This window comes from Tachysurus fulvidraco, chromosome 9 (assembly GCF_022655615.1).
Source record: "Tachysurus fulvidraco isolate hzauxx_2018 chromosome 9, HZAU_PFXX_2.0, whole genome shotgun sequence".
Lineage (NCBI taxonomy): Eukaryota > Metazoa > Chordata > Actinopteri > Siluriformes > Bagridae > Tachysurus > Tachysurus fulvidraco.
Window position 1 is genome coordinate 10,683,795 of NC_062526.1, and position 22,541 is coordinate 10,706,335.

Sequence of the window (22,541 nt, forward strand, 5' to 3'; positions counted from 1 at the left end):
ATAATTTTAGGCATCTCTCCACAGACACTTCAAGAGATGTTTTTGTAATTGTCTTGGGATATTGTTTGTATTGTCTCCTTGCACAGCCATCACATCAATTAAGATGTCTATTGCAATGTTTATTGGTTTCATTTGTCATCTTAGGGAGATCGGGGAGAGACTGGTCAGCCAGGGCCACCTGGAGAAAATGGAGCGATGGTAAGGTGTAAGTCAGGATCTTGTCTCTGCTCTCAGGGGCATCTCTTTCCTTTATACAAGGCCTTCTCATTTACTGTAGTGTGGCAATAAGAAATTACAAATTACTGTAGAAATGTTTAGTCATGGGTTCAGTGTGGGAAAATGCTAGGTCAGCTGTTTTACAGTTCATCAAAAAGACCGTGAGTCATTTCCTGTGTATGATATGAGGAAGTCAGGAAAAGTGGTTTGGAATTAAATTCAAAACCATTCTCGAAACCAAGAACAATCCAATGCAGAATAGCAAAGGCAAAATTCAAAGCCTGACCAAAGGCACCTTTTAATGATGACTATTTAGTGTGTGGTCCAAATAAAACACTAACATGAAGATTTACATATTTTTTCACATTTTTAATCGTAGTTAAATATTATTCATTTTGAGTTGATTAAAGAGATAAGTAGTAATTGCTCTTTTTTTGCTGTTTAAAACACAATGTGACATTTTATGTATGCCTGACTGACTAATGACATATTTCTAGCATACTGTGATGTAATGTCTTTGGCCAGTATCCGTGTTATGTGCTTGAAAACCTTATCACACCATAAGGAACCTGGGAAAGAATAAAACGACATCTAGACTGATAAAGTGTTCACTCTATCCACAGTGTAAATATGTGAACATAATTAAAAGCTTAATAAATAGACAATCATCTGGAACCAATTTGCAAAGGTTTATTCTGTCATTGTTAAGTCACTGAAAGGAACACTGTGTTACTGAGTTGTTTCAGTATTGTTCTAATGATTGGTATTTTTAGGGACACACAGGAACACCAGGTGAAAGAGGACCACCTGGACCTCCAGGAACGCCTGTAAGTACATTATTTAAAAAAAAAATCATTCTGCAATTCACTATAAATACATATAATATCGATTTCCTATGAATTCAACAGAGCCACAGACGATGCCAATTTATTATGACTTTTAAAATTTAAGGAGTGCAATGGTTTTCATTTTTGATAACTGTGTACCTGGCAACCCTTTCATTGTCTCTCCTGTCTGCTACTCCTCTTCCAATGAAAATGATCATAAAATGAGCATGTGGCAGTCTTTTTCCTGCCCCAGTGGCCTCTATTAGCGCTTGTTGCACAGTGTATTTTTTCACCAAGTTTCAAGTTTATTGTCTCTGTACATAAAGAGTGCTTAAGCATCATGTACATTGTGTACATAGTGAAATTCGTATGCTACATTTGTACACACCTATCCAGAAAATTGTAATGTAATTACAGTGGGGTGCCATATACTGTAGTGGCATAGTGAGTTATTGCATGATTATTCAGTATAGTACAGTGAGTGATTTAAGTGATAAGGGTAAAGTGCAGTGCATGGTACAAACAGTGGGTTTTGCCTATGATGGTGTTATTTGTTAGGGTTCAACAGTGTGATGGATTTTACATGTATGAAAAATCCTGAAAGAAAGCCTTTGAGGTTTCTTGAGGAATATCATACGTACGTGCCAGCAAAAGCTTCCCAATCATGTCACGTGTATCCCATGGGGTTAACCAAGGAAGCAGGTCTCTGTCAGGTTCAAGGCTGTTTTGTTTCAAACATTTAACTTCAGGAAGCTTTGTTTTATACCCAAAAGAATACACTGATTTGACCCTAGAGACTTGATGTGCTGCAGTATCTCAGGTCAAACTCACACCAACCAACCACTCTAAACAGTGGTACAGTATGATTGGTAGGATTTGTAAATGAAACCCCAGACACCTCTGTAAGTCACAAACCCAGCCCTGCTGTGCTAAGCTTCGCTGCTCTAGTTATCCAAAATGTTGACATCACTCGAGCTCTGACAGGAAATGCCTTTCTGAGGCACTCTGGGGAGCCTCAGCTGAGAACAGTGAATGCAGCACAGACAAGCATAAACATAAATAGAAAAGCTTTTGAAGGACAGAGCTTTCACTCCAAAGTTTTCATTTGGTCAGGTTGTGTTCTTATATGCAAGAACACCAGCCACACTATCAGTGGGGCTGGATGCTATAATTTAAAAGAAGGTTTTGTTTCAAGGTACCATTTATTTTCTCACTTATTGCTTCTCCAGGGCTCACCTGGTTCTAGAGGTCTCAGTGGCACCAGAGGACCCAAAGGCAGAAGGGTAAGAACCAACGTCTTGTTACTAATATTCCTGAAGTCACATGTTTTATACACAAAAAGACACAGACCAATGATGTTCTGATATCAAAGTAACCAGGTAAATATTTTGGAGTAATGCCAAGATTAACATGTTAACTAATATGTTAATATGTTAACTAGTTATTGATTAATGTTGGAAAAGTCTTGTAGAAGCCATTTATGAAGGCACTGTTTTGGCTTGAGTTCCTCCTACTGAGTTGTTCTGTTATCATTGGGTTCACTTTACTCCTTAACTTCTTGGAGGCTCATTTATAAATTCAGCATAGAGTCATTAGGTTGAATCATTTTTGGTATATTGTGAATCATCTAGTGGTCATGTCTACCATCGTAGGTCTTGAATAATGGTATCATTACTGTATCTCTGTTCTCATTGCCACAAAAAGTATTTACTGTTTTATGTAATTATGTATCATCTGTTCAACAAACAGTATGAATTTAGTTCCAGTCTGGTTTGAAGATGAAGAATAATACACAATCTAGGATTACGCTACTGCGCTGACATTTAAAAATGCGTAGCTTTTCATAGTCGTCTCCAATAATGGTAATGACTGCGGTGAAGAAAATCCAGTTAAAGATGTCAGCATTTTGAAGTTTTCTATCATTAATTGTGGGAAACGTTTTGCCATTTGTCATGCATGCATGTCTTGCAGATCCATTTATATTCAAGTGAAAAATATTGTCACCAGATGCAGGGATTCCATAACAGTGAATCAGCAACAGTGTGTTTAGCGAGATAACACTACCAACCATCTGCACAGAATCCAGAGGCATGTCAGTTAGTGTGCAGGCTTATAAAGGAAATATCAAAGTCTGGTCTTATCTGATAGTAGTTAAGTGGAAGCTTTCTTTTAACAGCTTTAAAGGCTGTGCATATAACATATGGTAAACACTTTGATATGGGACATGCTTATGGATGTTAGAAGCTTGTTTTAAGCATAAGCTACAAGAAGGAAGCACATTAGACACTGTAAAGGACAAACGATATTAAATACACACTACCAGATGGTCTAATTGTCTGCATTCAAGACATGAAAGAATTGTAAATAAATCATTCGATTTAGCATCATCACCACCATTACTGATATTTATACGGAGACATAGTATAATTTTGAGAACATGTGACACTCCATAAAGACATTAGTACAAGCTTATACATTTGTTTATCCATTCATCTGTCTATCTATATTCAGTAATTGCTTCATCCTGGGCAGGATCACGGTGGATCCATAGCCAGTCTGGGAAATAAGTTCAAGTTAATGTCTTGTTTTAATTTTGCATATTTGCCCTGTGTTTGCATGGGTTTCTATTTGGTTCTTCACTCCATGCATATCAGGTGAACTGGCTGTGCTAAATGTGTGTGAATCTACTGTATGTGTGCATAATTCTTAGACTGGCATCCTAATCAGTGTTTACCCCAGATGCAATGAAATGAATGCAAATGAATGTATGAACTAATGAATGAATGACAAACAGGAATCAGAAATAGAAGCAAAGTAAATTCTAATAAAGTGCATTTTGAGATATAAATAACAAGTAGTAGTAGTCCCTAAAGACCAAGTCATTGGGAACATTATTTTTATGGTGATGATTTTATTCATACTGTATACACTCACACTTATCTATTGTGGAGAGGTTTGTGAAGTTTTTGAGTTTAGCCCATTTGCCTCATGCCTCCAAAGTTAGGGGTTTGATTCCCATTTTTGCCTTTTGTACACAGAGTTTGCATTATCTCCCTCAATGCTCTTCCTCTTTTCTTTTGTGTAATGTGGTTTCTCTAAAAAATAATCTGTCGTGTGTGTGTGTTGGCACCCGTCCAGTGTGTTCTCTGCCTTGTGCCCCAAATCCCCTGGGACAGGCTCTGAGTTCCCTGTGGTCCTGTGTAGTAGTCATGGTACAGAATATGACTGACTGAATGACTCATCTGTTGATACATACAGTTTGTTTATACCATACCTTCAAATCTACATATTATTTCTGCTGTCGATTAAACTTTACTAGCAGACTGCACTGCTCCATTTACTCAGACAAACACTTTGATGGCCTGCTGATTTCCAGTCTCGGCTGTCATCAGTCAGTGTATTGCCATCTTTCACGCAAAGCCAATTCCTTAATGTGGCCACTACAAATACACAAATAGAACAGGGAAGCCCCTTTGCCTTCACATATATGTATATTCGTTGAAAATGATGCTGAACAACCACTGTCTGTCCTGCCAGATATGTGGCTAGATTTTACCATCTCATCTCTTTCCAAGTGTAATGGTAGCTTTTTTCCAATAGGCCCAGTCCTCAAAGAGTGACTGTCTAAATTTGGCATAATTTATTGGATCATCTTCTGCATCCATACACCTTGCTTGAGTAATTTACTGTTCACTTTCAACACAATGCATTTCTACCGTTGATCTCTGACATTTTTCACACATCACTTAACCCATACAGGGTTTTCACTTCACTTCAGCATTTTTCTTTAACTGGCATATTGGAAGTGTCACTTCAACACCTGGAAACACTTACCTTTGTAGTCAATGTACTCTTTCTAAATTCACAGTGAATCCTTGAAGAAGAAAAGTCTCTCTTTTTCTTGAGCAGTACAAGTGCAAACATTGCGATTGGCTCTCTAAAAGGTCAGAGGTCCCTCTAAGTGAAATCAGATCACAGAGAACCACAAAGAACAGAGGTAGCAGTGTGTGTGTGTGTGTGTGTGTGTGTGTGTGTGTGTGTGTGTGTGTGTGTGTGTGTGTGTGTGTGTGTGTGTGTGTGGAGTTTAAAGAACCCAGTGTGGTTCCTAAAACAGAGCAGAGGACCACATGTCTGTTCTTCGGTAAGAACCTCTGTGGCTGCAGCCATAATAATGTCTCCATTCATCACTCTTTCCACCTTCCAGAGTGAAACAATCATTCAAAGTCGTAAGAAATCACCGGGCTTCTGTGTTGGTTTCATGACTCTTGTGAATTACAGCAATGGAAATATAACAGCCAACGTCCGTTGTGGCTAAACTTCCATGATGTCAGCAGCATAGTGTTTTATACTTTTGAAAGTTGCATTTATGCCATATGTGTGTGTTTTGTGCACTTTTTCTGTACTGATTCACTCCAGTTCTAATTTGTTCTAATAACAAATCACTCCAGTGTATTCTCTGCACTGGATTGTATGCACACTCATGCTAATGTGTCTGGGTGTGTTACACTTTGACACATGGTTATAATCAGACTAAGTGTATCTTTAAATAATTACATCCACTATTCCAATAAGAGTAGTAATAGTAGCTCTCATTCTTGATTCACTAACCTTGGTAACCCTGCTTGCTCCTCTTGATATTTGCAGAAAGTGAGCCCTCTGCTGTTTACCTTGTTATTTGTGCATCTTTTCTCTCTCACACATGTTAAACCCACAACAATCTCTGTACGTTTTTCTCATACAGGGGCCAAGGGGGCCTGAAGGACCACCTGGGGAGAACGGGTCAGTTGGCCGCAAGGTAATTTTTTTTTTTTAACACTAGGCCTTTTAACATAAGATGGATTAATGTAATAGATGCCTTTCCTCACTGCTGAGCAACATAAAGTGGTTAGAAATGAGGTACTGTATAATAAAACAAGCTTTAGAGATGTTTTATCACAGGTAAGCATTTTCTTAGACGCAACATAAAGCAAAGTGCATAAACCTTTAGCTCAAATGTGCTAAAACCGCTGATGACACATGACCTCAAGTGACTTATATCATCATAAAATGGTGACAAATACGATAAACAATTCTCCTACCAAGCAGTCTATATAGAACTTGAAATGTTTTTAAACTTGTGTTACCACTACCACTGTAGCCTGGAGTATTAATATAGCATTCACTTACTGTGATGTGCTTAGGATAAAAAGATTTTAAACGGCTCAGCCAGCCTGATTCCGATCCAAGCCTAAATCCACTGTATTTTATTCAGTTTTTCAGTAATCTGTGTCAAAATCTGCAACACATTTAAATTTCAATCTGACAATAACGTCTCTTAGGTTTTCTTGTAATTGAAACCTACTGCTAGGTCATGAACAATTCTCTCCTGTCTCTTCAGGGTCTGGATGGACCACCAGGGAAATTGGGTTTAACGGGCCAGAAGGTATGATGCCATGTATTTGATTCCCTTTCTGTTTGTTGTGTGGGTTTGCCGTTTCCACGTGTGCATGAAAGCTTATTTGAAAAAATCAGATTATGCAGATTGTTCTTTTATTTCACTTGCATTGAAGGGGCTGCCAAGGTTTTGCGTCATATAATAGCGTCTGTTTTGTAAGAAATAGAATATTTATATTCTCTGACTCAGGAATAGACAATGATACTCGACTATTCACACAGTTTAGGCAAATTGAGCCCTGAGTTGTTGCATAATAGCAAGCCAGGTAGTAATTTCTGTTTGGGTTATAAATAATTGTGTATTGGCATGGCCAGTGGAATTATTGACTGATCGCTGTTTCCCTGTCTTCAATCAGGGAAAAATTGGTGAACCAGGGGAAGCTGGACCACCAGGATTCCCAGTGAGTAAACGGATTTCTATGGAGCATGAACATAGCCACTGAATGATATTACGTACTAAACTAATGAAACGCTCAGTTTGAGATGTTGATAAACCCATCAAGACTTACTATGTTTAAAGGGGATCCAAGGACCCTCTGGAACAGCAGGAGCAAAAGGAATCCCAGGACCGCCTGTGAGTTTCTTAGATGATAGTTTGTAGTTTGTTTACATCTAATGATACACCTAATCAACTGCATTATAAAACACATGCAGCTTGGGACAAATCAGTAGCAATAGTGTTTTTGTTAGACTGTTTGGAAAAGAGAATAAGCATGTAATTTATCTTACTTCTTCTATTAACTTAGCCTGCCTGTGTGCTTGAATCATTTTTTTTTACTACTATGTTAAGAAATAAAGTAAATTCTGTAATGTGTTGGCTTGTTTACAGGGACCTACAGGACCACCAGGAACAATAGGCCCTTTGGGAGAGATTGGCTTGGTGGTAAGTTTATACTGAACGATACTCTGTTTAAATAATTACACTTCAGTTAACGTACGATACATGATCCATGAGGGGTAACCCGTTTGTACTTCCCTACATTTCTGATCTATCAAGTGAGCCATTCATTTCCTTAGATAGTTGCTTAGTTTGACATTCTCTTCTTGATTCCGGTGTACAGTGTCGTTCTGTCATACAGGATTAGGTGCCTCAGTATAGGCTTTGCTTTTTGGTATAATACATGTCATTTTTCAGCATGTTGTCCTTCTGCTTCCAATTACTCCCTTTGTATAAGTCTCTAGCACACCAGTGAAGCAGAACACGTTCATATGTGATTAACTAATGGTTAGTACAGTGTGTACAGTGTGGTGTTATAGGCTGTATCCTGTTCTGTGTGACAGGGCCCACCAGGAAAAGTGGGAGATGTGGGCTTGCCTGGAGAACCGGGAGAGAAGGTGAAACATTTGTATATGTTGTCATTTATTCTCAATGTTAATTAGTCACATGGACCTCGTTGTATGTGACAACATGCACCATACTGTACTGTATATGTGTACCTGGTTAGATGTAAGATATGATCTAATTATGCATAAGTATTCTTCAAACAGCAACGTATTTAAATGTATGCCGATTCTAGATCACTAATTTGAACCATCGTCTGTAGTCACATGCTGAGAATGAAATGATTAATATAATTTACACATTTTCTAGGGAGCTTATGGGCCTTCTGGGAACCTCGGTGAACCAGGGTTGATTGGAATAAGAGTAGGTTTATTCAGTGATCATGAAATACTTAGCTTGTGTTCGCTCAGTCATGTATATCACTAGTAATGACCGTTGTTTCTTTCAGGGCGAGCATGGGCTCTTCGGAGAAGCCGGGCAGAGTGGCCCTGATGGAGCTAAGGTCAGAGAAATCCATTTATCACACCAGCATGACTTTAACATTAGTTACACAGTTCTTCCTCAGGTTAGCATAGATCAGTTTGATCAGTTTAAAATTCGATGTTGCATACAGGGCGAAAAGGGGGACATGGGGCTAGAGGGCGAGCAAGGAGAAAAAGGAGAGTTGGGACTGAAAGGAAAGGAGGGTCCACCTGGAAATCCTGGCCTAGTTGGCATCAGGGTAAGTTTTTCTTGGTGTTGTTCTAATTTGAGTTATCTTATCGGTAGCATGTGAAGTGGTGTTCATAAAGGTACCGGCTTGTGTGTATTATGACACTATGACACTTGACATAACAATTTTATATTTTTTTCTGCTGTTCTAATTTGATTTATTTTAATAATAGCACTTTGTGTTTATATGGCTAGACAACACGTATATAAGCGTATATAACAAACCTATGCAAGCATTTACACAGCCTTTTTCTAATGCACAGATGACATAACAGCTAAGTGAAGTGACATCAGGCTGACATAAGGTTGTGACACTATGACATTTCTCTCTCACTCACTCATTTTCTACCGCTTATCCGAACTACCTCGGGTCATGGGGAGCCTGTGCCTATCTCAGGCATCATCGGGCATCAAGGCAGGATACACCCTCGACGGAGTGCCAAACCATCGCGCACACACACACACACACACACACACACACACACACACTCTCTCATTCACTCACGCAATCACACACTACAGGCAATTTTCCAGAGATGCCAATCAACCTACCATGCATGTCTTTGGACCGGGGGAGGAAACCGGAGTATCCGGAGGAAACCCCCAAAGCACGGAGAGAACATGCAAACTCCACACACACACACAAGGCGGAGGCGGGAATCGAACCCTGACCCTGGAGGTGTGAGGCGAACGTGCTATCCACTAAGCCACCGTGCCCCCAATCTTTGTCAATATAATGTTGTCTAATTACACTGAAACCTTTGTTGAAATTAGGATGTGTTATGGAACTGAAAAGAACAACATTATTTAATTATTCTAATAACATTATAACTAAAATATAACATTGTTGATGACACTATAACTCTTTTACGTAAGGATTTGTTAAGACATTGGGACACTATATTTGGGCATAACATAATAATACTATGAGACTTTTGTACATAGTATTATGACACTGACAGTTTTGTCAACATATGGTTGTGTTATGACATTATTTGGAGACACTGTTACATTTTAACATTATGACATTATTATTTGGAGGATGCCTTAAGGACCTTGACACTTTATTTGTCTACATAAGGTTGTCTTGTCTTAGCTTGGCTTACTATCACACTTTTTGTTGACATAAAGCTGTCTTTATACACTAATGCTTTTTGTCAACAGAAGGTTGTGTTATGACTCTAGGACACTGTTTTGTTGATATTAGGCTGTCTTATGAGACTTTTTGTCGAACATGAGGTTGTCTTATGACCCTTTGTTGAAATAAGGTTGTGTGATGACACCTTTTGCACTGCTGACGTTAGACATCTGACTTCATAGCTCAGTGTACTTCTGGGATGTTTATGTTACTTATTGGTTGTTAAGTGAGATAAAAATGGTAAAAGTATGCACTTTCAAAATTATACGCTTCCAAAATATGCTTTGCAATAACTCTCCACTTGATAATTATGGCAATATGAAAGGCTGTTGAATAAAATTGCGACATAGTAAAAACTTTACCCCTTTATTTGTCTGAACTCAGATTAAAGGGCAGAATATTACTCAGTAAATTCTGTAAAACATGTAAATAATAACGATGCTTTATGTGTATAATCAGGGTCCTGAAGGTAAACCTGGCAAAAATGGTGAAAAGGGAAAACCAGGAGAGAAGGTAGGATGTTAGTATGATAATGTTTATGTTTATTATTTCAGGTCATCCTTTTTGAATTTTGCATATTTTGATTATGGTATAAAGATTTTTGGTTTTGCTCCAGGGTAGCAACGGTCAGGAGGGTCACCTGGGTGAGTCTGGATCAGTTGGTGAGCGGGGTCCCATGGGATTCCCTGGGCCAAAGGGAAACCGAGGAACCGTCGGATTTGCGGTAACGTCACACTTTAAAGGATGATTTACTATCAGTATTCTACAGCAGATTATATTTCTAACCACACGTTTATTATATTTTCATTTTTAGGGTGCACCAGGAAGAATGGGCTTACAAGGAAGTCCAGGCCTGCAGGGATATGAAGTAATTGTCTTCATACAAGCAGAACAATAACTATCTCATACATTTTATAAATTCATAGAAATCATATTAGTGTGTCTTATGTTTTCTTTATTCAACTTTGACTTTAGGGTCACCAGGGACCTCAGGGTTCAATCGGTCTTCCAGGACCAAAAGGTGCAAAGGTAAAATTCACATCAATAGCCGACAATGTTTTTTGGTTGTCTATAAATTGTATACAAGCTACCCAAGCAATTAGAAATAAGATCATTATGTTTAGAATTAAAAGCTGATACTTTTTTAACTTACTGCTGTACCTGTTGCTATTTTCCAGTAGCCCCCTTTGTCAAATAATTTCATTCAACAATCTTCTGCTCACTGCAGGGTGAACCAGGAGATGATGGGAAGATTGAAGGCCCTGCTGGTCCTCCAGGTGACATCGTGAGTCAGTCTGCTGGGTCTTAACTCTTGTTGCTGTTGTTATTGCTGTAGAGAAATGCTACTGTGTTCCAAACAGATCATTGTCTGCTTTATTTGGATTCAGGGTCCTGTTGGTCCAAGAGGAGCCAGAGGAGAACCTGGTGACACTGGCTACCCTGTAAGCACTACACACCTCTTACAAAATGAGTACTACCATACTGTCACTACGCATAGCATGAATTAAATTGTTTTGTTGGTTGGCAGGGTCAGCAAGGTGTGGATGGAGAAAGGGGTAAAGCTGGAGCTCCTGGATTACCTGTAAGCAAAATGTCCATTAGATGTAGCTCAGGTAGTAAGCAATTTCTTCATGTTTCTTGCTAATGGTGATGGTGTTGTCACAGGGAAACGCTGGTCCAAGAGGCATTCTGGGACCCAAAGGATCCAAAGGCGACAGAGTAAGGACAATTAGGCATAGATACTGTACATGCAACCACATACAGTTTATTTTTGACCATGACTTTGTTTTAAATTATTATTTGTGAAATTTACATACCTTATTCAATATTTGGCATATGAAATCTATTAGGTTATGTAAATCAAATGTTTTTTTCTTTTCAGGGACCAAAAGGCAAGAAGGGTGCTCGAAGTGCAACAGGCAACAGAGGGTCTCCTGTAAGTTTCAGACTGCTCTAAATAAATTGTATAACAGAGCAGATTTTTTCGTCTTTGTCCAAAAAAAAAAGCAATTGATCAATTATTTTCAAAAATGTTTTGGCATCTTAAGGGTCCTGTTGGTCCCCGTGGTCCCAGAGGGGTTGTCGGGCGAGAGGGGCCTGAGGGAAGTCCTGGCATGGATGGAGCGCCAGGAAAAGATGGACCTAAAGGAATGCCAGTAAGAATTTTATGTATTCTTTAAAAGTTGTGACTGGTGCAAATTCCTGATTGTTGACATTTCAAACATGCGTCTTCTCTTGCGTTTTTTTTAGGGAGAGCAGGGAAGTGATGGAGAAGTGGGTTTATCTGGAAAGCCTGGGCCGCATGGTCAAACAGGGCAACCTGGTTTACAAGGGCCTCAAGGTTCCTTTGGACCAAAGGTATTCAAATAGTCCCTACTGTGCTCCCACAATAGTCTCTGCAGTTGTATGATCTCTTATGGTTTTTGGGGATTTTTTTTAGGGTGAAAGAGGCCTACCTGGTGAGATCGGACCTATTGGCAAGCGTGGAATGCCTGGAACCATGGGGGTGCAAGGGAAACAAGGCAACCGTGGAATTAATGGCCAATCTGTGAGTGTTATGTTTTGTGTTTTTCTTTTTCATTTTACTGGGCAATCATGCTCATGCACAGAGACAATGAAAAGTCATTGGGGGTTTTTTCAACAGGGTGATCCCGGTGAGCGGGGATTGACTGGTGCTCTTGGAAACTTTGGACCTAAGGTGAGACCACTTCTAGTCCTAAAGATATAAATATGAGCTATGCAGCGTTCATACTCACTATGCTTTCTCAAGCATTCACTGCTAGTAATTTCTGCTCTAATAAATACAAATAGGAATTGTATACCTTTATTTTAGTTTATCCATTTTATATTAAAGCCTATTTTAATGATTTGCTTTCGTAGCTTTGGCTTGTATTGGATTTTATACTTGGTACTTTCCTTTCATTTGTAAGCCAAAGCTAAATCATGCACCAGATTGATCTGCATGCTTAATTTCCATTTTAATTGACCTCTTATTTTGTGAAGTGTTGTTAAATGGATTTTTAATGTAGGAAATTAGTCTCTGGCAGAGGTTGCAGAGCAGGCTAAATATGCAGGTGAAGGCCAGCTGTGTAAATACAGGCTAGCACAAGGAGCCTGTGCACACTGTTCGTCACCCAAACATTATGGTGATGATTTGATCGTTGTACGATGGTAATTAATTATCCTGCACTAGTCTGTTCAAGATAGGTTATGTGTGACTACTGTGCGGGACAAAGTTTAGTTCAAGAGAGAATTCACCCAAACATTTAGTGTTGCCTAGCAACGGATAATATGCAATGTGATGACATCACACTTAGTGGCAGTATTAACATCTCTTTATTATTGAACACGTTAACATTTAGTTGAGCTCTTTAAACATTTTATAACATGAAGTACAACACAATTAATGTGATATACAGTATGGTGTGATATACTGTGTGTGATCTAGTGCATGCTGGCAAGTAGGTATGAAATAAATTGAATGCGTTGTTTTATAGGGTCCACCTGGTGATATTGGTCCTGCTGGTGTCCGGGGACCACGAGGACCCCAGGGTTTGATGGTAGGAACCACTTTAAGCTCATTTATGAACAGACCTTAATGAGATATCCCATGATTGCTCTGTCAGCAACTACTGCAGGCATTTCTTTTTTCAGGGATCAAGAGGTGCCATTGGACCAATCGGGATCATTGGACCCAGCGGTTATCCAGTATGTACTACAGAATAATTTTGTTTTTTTAGATTTTACTACAGGAGATATATTTAATGTGTAGCACACAGTCTGAAATAACTCACCTCTCTCTGTTAGGGACCTCAGGGGGACAAAGGAAGTCGAGGGGAAATGGTGAGTGACCTATCTTTGAGTGCTTTTCTGTATATACAGTTGTGGAGTCATTTTGGGATGTGTGTCAAAAAAAAAAAAAAAAACAGAGCCTAGTGACAGTTATTGGTAGTCAGCCCACAAATAGAGTTAGTACGTTGTGCAATACGCTGTAAAAGGATATTTCATCTAATATTATTTTTTGTCTTCTATTTTGAATAGGGTGTACCAGGACCAAGGGTAGGTTTGTTTCAATTATTCAGAACTTGACTAATATGTGATTTTGATGAATATCGTTTATAATTTTTTTTAGTTTTGAGAGTATAACTTTAAATGTCTTCAGAGTGTCCAGCACCAAGCAAAAGCCCAGATTCTCAAGAATAGGTTTGCTTTTTTTGTAATTTAGTGGAAACTTTGCCACAAGAAGAGTAAAGCACTTCTATCATAGACAAATAATGCTTGTCTCTCTTGAAATAAGAATTTTTCACCCAGTTGTTCTAGCAATTTTACATATTGATTATTTTAGTCAGCAGTTATTTCTTAATCCAGTTTTACCAGCGTCATACAAAAAATATCTGTCACTTGTGAAATGAGAATGATCTAAGACCCAAATAACATCCTATCAGATATGATGGTACTTTTCCAATGATTTTCCATCAATTTTTTTGGCAAATTGTACATAGGAACAGATGTACAGTCAAATGTCGAGTGATACACTTTTGTTGTACCTAATAAACTGGGAACCCAGTGTTAACCTAGTAGTTACATATTAAACCCTAAATGAAGTAATGTTTTACTGGTCTATTTTTAGGGCCCTCCAGGTCCTCATGGCCCTCCAGGACCCCCCGTAAGCACATTTATAATTCATAAACACTGTATATTATAAATCTCTCATTAAAAATAATAACAAATTATGACTATGTTTTGTGAGCCTGTTTCGTTTTAACTGTTCTGTTTTGTTTTGTGTTTAGGGTCCATCGGTTTCTTCTCTGTCTCTTGTAAGTATGATTCAGTGTATATTCCAAAAATGTTCATAAAGCTTAGTACATTTTGGCCTTTGTTTTAGTAATTAGTGGGGTTCCAACAAACACTGTATTTTTCATTGTACCGATACAGAAGAACGAGGCACTTGGTGCTGCATTTCAAGTCATATTTGATTCCTACTCTGCACTGAGATCTGAGGTGAGAGCCTTGAAATGTGCTGCATACTGTACATGTTAGTCAAGTTAAGAAAAACAGCAGGATCGAAACATGTCTCTCTTCATGTCTGTTTTCTTCAGACATACTCAGACATAGACCTCCCCATGCTGGACCAGGGAACCGAGATCTTTAAGACCCTTCACTACCTCAGTAACCTGATCTACAGCATCAAGAACCCACTGGGAACGCAGGAGAACCCTGCCAGGATGTGCCGGGACCTGCTGGACTGTGAGCACCAAGTGAACGATGGTGAGGAAGTGTCTGAATCTTTAGTATCTTCATCAGTCTTTTGGTAATGTGTTGTGTAAATTTTGAAATTTGTTTTAAAATTGCCGTATATATTAGTCTCTAAATGTAGAACATGAACAATTTACAGGATTTTCAAGAATATCATACTAGTGTAATGACTCAAGCAAACATTTTATGCATAAATCCCTTCTTATTCACCTCGATGAATGAGATTCATTGTTTACAAAGCAGCTAACACCCTGCAAACACTGGAGTAGAACAGAATATCAGACGTGCACCAATGGCTATCCCAAAGGGCAAGTGAAAGCTCAAAAGTGCTTGCCCAGTTCCATTCGTGCTTGCCAGGAGGCATAAATAACTATGCTAAAAACTGGCAAAGAACAAAAATTAACACAAGCACAATGAGCTAATTATGTGTATATATACAGATTATGGAAAATAAGCAAGCACTTGAATCCGAGGGGCAGGACGTCTTCTATAGCCAAGCGTAAACCAAACGCATGTGGACACCTGACCAAGTGCTAAACCTTTCCCACAAACAAAGGTTGCCTAGAATGTCTTTATCTGATGTCGAATTAGGATTTCCTCAAAACTAAAGGGCGCAACAATGTTCAATTATGCACACAAAAGCAAGCTCTTTAAGTTGGAGTGAGAGCCCTCAGGTGGCTTGAACAGAAACTTGACCATACACTAACCCAAATGATGACCTTTGGGATGAATTGGAACACAGAGTACATCCCAGGCGTACATGCCCGTCCATCATCATCACCTGACCTCACTAATGCTCTTGTTGCTGAATGAACACAAATCCCAACAGCCACACACCAACATCCTGTGGAAAACCTTCCCAGAAGATTGCAGACTGTTCTAGCTGAATCCACTACATATAAATGACATGCATTTTGAATGGGGACTTTAATATGTGACCTGATGTCTGCATCCTATTCAGCCAGATTGTGTATTCTCCTCTCTTAATAATGTGCAGCTAAAGAAGCATATCCTGTGTGTTTTCAGCTTTGCCCAGAAAAGTTTATGGCTACCATTTCAGCAATGAGCTGCATTGTTCTCTCCTTAGTCATAAAAACATAACTTGAGCGTGACTAACACCTTCATTATCGCTCGATGAAGAGTTTATATCCGAGGTGACGATGTGCGAGGTGATGTGCTAGCATTACTGTTACATAATAGGTTTAGTTTTATACTCTACTTTCCTCAGTTTTCTCACAGTTTCCACTTCTTGATTCTGGAGATACTGTTTAGCCTCCATTCAAGCTAAATAATATGCCTAGTGAAATAGATCATGTTCATGGTTCATATGTTTCATACAGTAACATGTGCAACATCATTGAGGTGATTTATGAATGAAACTGTTTCAACATTTTATTTATTTTTTTGGATAAACTTAATAGAGAGTAGAGTTTCTTCCTCAAATTATTGGGCACGTTATCTGGCAGGGTTGGCATGGTTTTTATGCCACATTGGACTAATCTTAAAACAAGCTTGTCTTGTTTTATAGAAAATAATTAGATTTCGATCTGCAAACAAACATACTGTAGGCAAACAAAGGGAAAGTACAGACAGATCTAGTTTTATGTTAATATAATTATATCCCGTTAACAGGGGATTATTAAATGAATAATGGCTGAATCACATGATGGAAAAATAAGAGTACTGGAGATGTGTAGGCACTAGAGCGACCTTGTTACCTATACAATGACCAAGAAAAAGAAGAGAAATGTACCTTGAGCCTCCAGGCTGATGATGTTGTCAATACTTGAACATTGTAACACAGACAATATTGTTTATATCTAACCAGCTAATAATTGCACTGTTATTTTATTGTATTAATATTTCTGTAACACTGTCTGTTTCTCTCTGTGTAATTTGTCTAAAGGCACTTATTGGATTGACCCAAACCTGGGCTGCTCCTCTGACACAATTGAAGTCACGTGTAATTTTACTGGCGGAGGTCAGACCTGCCTGAGGCCGCTCACTACATCCAAGGTAAACGTTCGATACTCTTTTAAATTAAAAATTTAATCTGTATTTGAATAACACTTATGAATACTCCAGGTTTCTAATCTGTATTTGTGCAATTGTGCAAGATTGCATTTTGCTAGAATACACACTCAAGGCAATTTAATACATTTTTAAGTATCTCTTAGACTGAATCGTTTTTTCTATTTGTATTCTATTTCCTTGAGATCTCAAGGATTTACTTGTCTGCAGTAAACCTTTGTGACAATTCAGGTCTTATTTTTATCACTTAAGGTTTTTGTGTTTTATTATGAAAGGTTTTTTTTTACCGCATTTCAACTTTAATTAAACTAGGGAACTGAATCTCTTGAGGGATATGTAGCATAAAATCTACTGAAAAAAGAATTGATAAATTATGAAATAATGAAACTTATTCAGATCTCGGTTCTGAAGTGTAAGAGTAACAGCCGTCCCAAAAAACTTTTAATGTGTGAATTAATTTTAATAGAATACTTCCATGAGTTCTTCAAGCTAAAGTATACTGGGGATATAACAGGACAAAAACATTTGTTAAACAGAAACACATATCACGTATAATAAGATCTTAGTGAAGTTAACTCTCAGTGCCGATCCCAAGCCTGGATAAAATGGGACGGTTGCATGAGGAACATCATCCTGCATAAAACCTGTGCCAAATCTAATATGCGGACCACGTGACCTGCTGTAGTGACCCCGAAAAGAGAGCAGCTGAAAGAAAGATAAATAAATTAAAGTAAACGTACAAAATTCCTCTAAATTGGTATTCCAGTTCAAAATTTTGCATTCATTGTTCTTGTAACATATGTGGATACAGTATGCGAGTAAATTTACCCGAATGTGCTATACCCTGACTGAAACTACTGTGTGCCACACAATTCTATTCATAAATATAACATGTAGATATCATGATTAAAGTTGATATGTTGTGCTGCAGTTGGTGATGGGTGTAGGAGTGATCCAGATGAACTTCATTCACCTGCTGAGCTCAGAGGCAGTACAGCTTCTCACCATCCACTGCCTGAACATATCCGTGTGGGCAAAAGAGGCAGCCAGACCTCCATCCCACAATGCTGTGCGCTTCAAGGCCTGGAACGGAGAGATACTCTCAGCCAGAGGACTCCTTCAGCCTGAACTGCTAAAGGACGAGTGCTGGGTAAGCTCAGAATAAACAACAGAGAAATTTGTACTGAATTTGTTCTGAATGCTGACAGCAAAAAATGACATCATATCTCCACTCAGTTCTCATTGGTGACTTTTTTTTAACAGCATCTCAGACATAATTCAAATCACAGATTTATATGAATATTAACTAATGTTTCTGCCACATCATTAACTAAAAACAGGTCAAATTATTCATTTGAGGTATACATAAAAGGTTATAAAACACCTCAAGGCATGCTGTTAAAGGAAAGTAATGCAGTTCCTCCAGGATTTTATAATTCTGCAGTCGGGTAAACTATTTTTATTATGTTTTTTTAAACAACCACAAAAGCTGCAAGTTGCATCACAAATTCTAAAGAAAAAAACATGCTGCAGGTAAATCGAGTATTTCTGGCCACAACAATACTTAGAGGAAATCCTGGAGGAACGGAATATGTTCATTTGCTATAAAAGCAAGTCATACTTTGCTTCTTAAGTTAAGAATATTGAGGAAATTTCATTGCATAAAAGCTCTCTCCGTGAGCTCTTTCTGTAAGATCATGCTGAAAGCAGGTGGGTGTGTACAGACACAAGTGACCTTTTATCGTAATAAAACTAATATTGTTATTGCTGCATCGTAACACTTGATTCCATGCCACATTTGTTTCAGATGACAGATGGTCGGTGGCATCAAACCCAGTTCCTTTTCCAGACACAGGAGCCTGACCTGTTGCCTATAGTAGATGTACTGAATCTCCCGGACAAAAAAACAGGCTTCAATTATCACCTGGAGGTAGGACCTGTGTGCTTCATATAGAGCATAGGAGGGAAGATGAGAGAGGAGCAGAACTATAGCTTTGTGCTCTGAGATGTTTGGGCTCTCGCTGCTCAGACCTGCACTGCAGACTCAGTATGCAGGAAAATGAGATATCTCGAACATAAACAAGCCTTCTCAAGCTGGAGGATTAATGGACAAAAAGCTCTTTTCTTTTATGGACTACTTTTTCTCTTCAGCTGTTTTTAAAAGAAGACTTTAATAAACTTTGAGCAGTCAGACTCAAGCTGCCAAAAGAGTTAATTTATTCACACATTTGTGCTTTACGCACAAGATTTCCTGTTACAGTTGAGTGCCGAAGATCAACACGTATTTGCATTTACAGTACTTATTTTGTATCTTTTTTTTTTTTACACATGAACATATGTATTTATATGTGTATGTATATTTTTTGTAAAGTGCAATGAGAGAGATTTTGTTGTATAAAGGTGAATCCTATATTTGGCTGTTTAAGTGAATTAAGGTTTACTGTCACTCATATTGACTTTTCTTCAGGTTCGGTGCATAAGTGTGTGTGTGTGTGTGTGTGTGTGTGTGTGTGTGTGTGTGTGTGTGTGTGTGTGTGTGTGTGTGTGTGTGTGTGTGTGTGTGTGTGTGTGTGTGTGTGTGTGTGGGTGGGTGTTTGGGTGTGTTTCTGTCTGTTTGTCTTGTTCCAATGATACTGTCTGGATTTTGGTTTATATATTTCCCTCTGAAAGTATTGGAGTGCTAAGGAAAGTTCTGTTCTGTTTTTATTCACATTTGGGTTTGAGATCAAAAATGACAATAGATGGATCACAATTTCTGTTCAATATTTCCATCTAGTCTTTGGTGGCAGACCACCCATAGTTTATGTAAACAAAAATATAGAAATATAACCTCAAAGTATATATATATATATATATATATATATATATATATATATATATATATATATATATATATATATATATAAACAGTTAGTATTTAATTGCATATCCCTTGCTTGGCAATAACTGTCTCAACCCACTGACATCACATATTGATGTCGTTGATGATCTATCGTCTGATCTTTTGATCACATATTGAAGTCATTGATCTATTGTCTCATATTTTGATCACATTGATGTCACCGATGATCTGTCGTCTCAGCTTTTGATCTTAAACCCAAATGTCTTCAAGTATAGCAAAAACAAAGAATTGACCTTGCTGTTCCAATACTTTCAGATTTGGCTGTATGTTAAGGTCAGGATTCATTGTACATAAGTATATGCATACACGCATATACAAACACACTAAACATACACAACATTTAACTCATCAGGTTTAGTTCACATTGACGGAGGTGGTTTCAAGCTTGAAAGTATCATTAAACGTCTACCTCCAATCTCACATTTTTGTATGGTGCTCTAGGAATATCAACTTAAAAAAAAACTACATGTCTACATGGTTTGTGCTAGCATCCAACAAGTGTCTATAGATGAATGCCTTTTATACTTTGAAAGGGAATATTTTTGTATAAACAGAAAAAAGAAAAAAGTATGTCCTTTTTATACAGCCATCTTGCCTAGAACATTTTTGATTTATGCCTTGTGTACAAATCCTTGAATCTTTTTCTAAGATCTTAACAAGAAAAGGGAGAAGTGTTTTATGTTTTTATACCTTATTCCGTCCAATCCAGTGAATTATTACCGTACTGTTAAATATGATTTACAAATGAATCCCCACTGCTATAAAATAATAATCAGATCATAATCAAATAATAACCAAAGCACAGTCTCCTTTTGGCATGTGATCCATAAGCCCTGTCTGACTGCACATGTGATCATTTGACATTGAAAAAGTCCCCCTGACTCTAAATAAAATGTTTCTGTTCATTACTAAGATTCACGCTTTGCCATGGGTTGAAATTAAGCTTTTTACACTACAAGCAACTGTTCAAAACTGCATCAATGACCCTGATTAGAAATGTATTTTATTCTGTTACATTTTTTCTTTTCTTTTTCCCATCAATTTGGAGCCATTTATATGAAAGGTAAATGTGGTGCGGTGTGGAGCTTTATGGTGAACCATTTTTACGCAATATGCAGAGATGTTCAAGGCATTTTTATTCTATTGTGAGTACATTTTAGGTTTCTGTGTATGTGTGCTCCTTTTTATGATAACCCATGTGTGCTGTGACTGTATTTGCCCCCACAATCACCAAAATTATAGCTGTCCATGTCTGTGAATGTTTTTAATTTCTTCCAGTATGTTTTATGGATGGAATACCTCATGTTGCAAACCAAGGAATGTTTTATTTTTTGTCTTGTGAACAGAAGGTTGAAGTCATATTCAAAATCCAAATCCTCCTCTTGTCTGTCTTTACCGTCCCACATATTCTTCAGCCATTTCACCTTCTTATTTACCTCTGAATAAACAACTGGGTGTTCAGTAAAAGTCTATTCTATCAGATTATTAAATTACATTTCCATCTACACCTAGATACAGAATATAAGTTTAAAAATCTATGTATAGACTGCTAGATTCTTACTAATGACCATAAACTGCTTTACGCTTATTTTTACCCAATAGCCAGGAGAGGGCGGTGTTGTATCATGTTAATAATCTGTTATTTTTTCTTATTATTTTGCGATAAAATAAAATAGATAATAAAGTAGAATAGAGTATATGATACGTGAAATCAAGACATAATTCCATGTTAAATTTTTTTTATTTTGCAGAATACAGAAAACATTCTTTATGTCCAAATACTCGCACATTGTTAAGTTTGAAACTCACTGACACTATAAAATGTAAACAATAAGTACACGAAGTAAAAACCTATACACTCAGTTAGGTAGAGAAGTCATGTTAGTGAAGGTGAAACATGGTTTGAGTGGTTGAATAAATCATAAATATATCGACTAAACCATCAGGTTCCTCTGCGTTCCTCTGTTTGCTAAACCTCACACCAAACTGACTAGCATTAAAAGTTGTAGCTAATGTGACAAGCTACAACCAGCTAATTAGCTAGTTAAATGTGTTAATACAAGGTAAGGTAAACAAATGAGTATATATGGCAACATAGTCATCATAGTTCATTCATTAGCAGGTGATTATGTGTTGTGCCAATAGAAGATTTTCCTAATATGAATCTAATAGGCTAGCTAATGATACATCCACCTCCTTTCACTAATAATAGCAGTATAATAATAGCAGTATTATTACATTACTGAGAGTATATTGCATTCCGTTTTAATACCAGATTCATTGTGCTGCATAATAGCTTGTGCAGACATCTGAGCTTCCTTACTTTATTATGAGTGAGTACAGTGTGGAGCACCCTGGGGTAGAATTTACCCTCATCAGCAACAATCACAGAGAATGAGTACTTTGGGAAGGAGGAGAAGGTCACCACTCTATTGCAGGTATCGACTGAGCTAATTGAGGACTGAACAGACCTGCAGTAAGATGTGCAGGAAGGTACAAGAGAAGGACAGATGTTAAGGAGGGTATGTCCCTAAACATTATACTAGTCTTTTTATGACTGAATGAATGGGCTGAAACACTGTCAAGTTTATGGACCATCATAAAATTTCACCTATAATCTTGAAATTACATTTGAAATAAATTCAGGGGCTTCAGTCCTGCCCTGTCTTTGACTTAAAGGTGCAAGAAAATCATTTTATAATGTCCTTTACAAATAATCTAATAAACTATGGCACCATTCAGCTT

The 22,541-nt window shown here is 37.8% G+C and overlaps 1 protein-coding gene across 2 annotated transcripts in view; it reads left to right on the forward strand.

Annotated features, from left to right (window-relative positions):
* col27a1b (collagen, type XXVII, alpha 1b) overlaps positions 1 to 21,263 on the forward strand; it is a 62,123-nt gene extending 40,860 nt beyond the window's left edge. For both annotated transcript variants that reach the window (XM_027138533.2, XM_027138532.2), the window contains 36 exons: positions 145 to 198; positions 990 to 1,043; positions 2,273 to 2,326; positions 5,785 to 5,838; positions 6,421 to 6,465; positions 6,833 to 6,877; positions 6,997 to 7,050; positions 7,306 to 7,359; positions 7,758 to 7,811; positions 8,068 to 8,121; positions 8,207 to 8,260; positions 8,372 to 8,479; positions 10,067 to 10,120; positions 10,224 to 10,331; positions 10,422 to 10,475; positions 10,583 to 10,636; positions 10,836 to 10,892; positions 10,996 to 11,049; positions 11,136 to 11,189; positions 11,273 to 11,326; positions 11,490 to 11,543; positions 11,656 to 11,763; positions 11,858 to 11,965; positions 12,048 to 12,155; positions 12,252 to 12,305; positions 13,105 to 13,167; positions 13,262 to 13,315; positions 13,415 to 13,450; positions 13,649 to 13,666; positions 14,238 to 14,273; positions 14,398 to 14,424; positions 14,543 to 14,608; positions 14,707 to 14,875; positions 16,770 to 16,879; positions 17,826 to 18,044; positions 18,702 to 21,263. In XM_027138533.2, the coding sequence (XP_026994334.1) occupies positions 145 to 198; positions 990 to 1,043; positions 2,273 to 2,326; positions 5,785 to 5,838; positions 6,421 to 6,465; positions 6,833 to 6,877; positions 6,997 to 7,050; positions 7,306 to 7,359; positions 7,758 to 7,811; positions 8,068 to 8,121; positions 8,207 to 8,260; positions 8,372 to 8,479; positions 10,067 to 10,120; positions 10,224 to 10,331; positions 10,422 to 10,475; positions 10,583 to 10,636; positions 10,836 to 10,892; positions 10,996 to 11,049; positions 11,136 to 11,189; positions 11,273 to 11,326; positions 11,490 to 11,543; positions 11,656 to 11,763; positions 11,858 to 11,965; positions 12,048 to 12,155; positions 12,252 to 12,305; positions 13,105 to 13,167; positions 13,262 to 13,315; positions 13,415 to 13,450; positions 13,649 to 13,666; positions 14,238 to 14,273; positions 14,398 to 14,424; positions 14,543 to 14,608; positions 14,707 to 14,875; positions 16,770 to 16,879; positions 17,826 to 18,044; positions 18,702 to 18,848 (2,550 nt within the window). In that variant the 3' untranslated portion in view covers positions 18,849 to 21,263. The remainder of the gene's footprint in view (positions 1 to 144; positions 199 to 989; positions 1,044 to 2,272; positions 2,327 to 5,784; positions 5,839 to 6,420; positions 6,466 to 6,832; positions 6,878 to 6,996; positions 7,051 to 7,305; positions 7,360 to 7,757; positions 7,812 to 8,067; positions 8,122 to 8,206; positions 8,261 to 8,371; positions 8,480 to 10,066; positions 10,121 to 10,223; positions 10,332 to 10,421; positions 10,476 to 10,582; positions 10,637 to 10,835; positions 10,893 to 10,995; positions 11,050 to 11,135; positions 11,190 to 11,272; positions 11,327 to 11,489; positions 11,544 to 11,655; positions 11,764 to 11,857; positions 11,966 to 12,047; positions 12,156 to 12,251; positions 12,306 to 13,104; positions 13,168 to 13,261; positions 13,316 to 13,414; positions 13,451 to 13,648; positions 13,667 to 14,237; positions 14,274 to 14,397; positions 14,425 to 14,542; positions 14,609 to 14,706; positions 14,876 to 16,769; positions 16,880 to 17,825; positions 18,045 to 18,701) is intronic.
* The last annotated feature ends 1,278 nt before the right edge of the window (positions 21,264 to 22,541 follow it).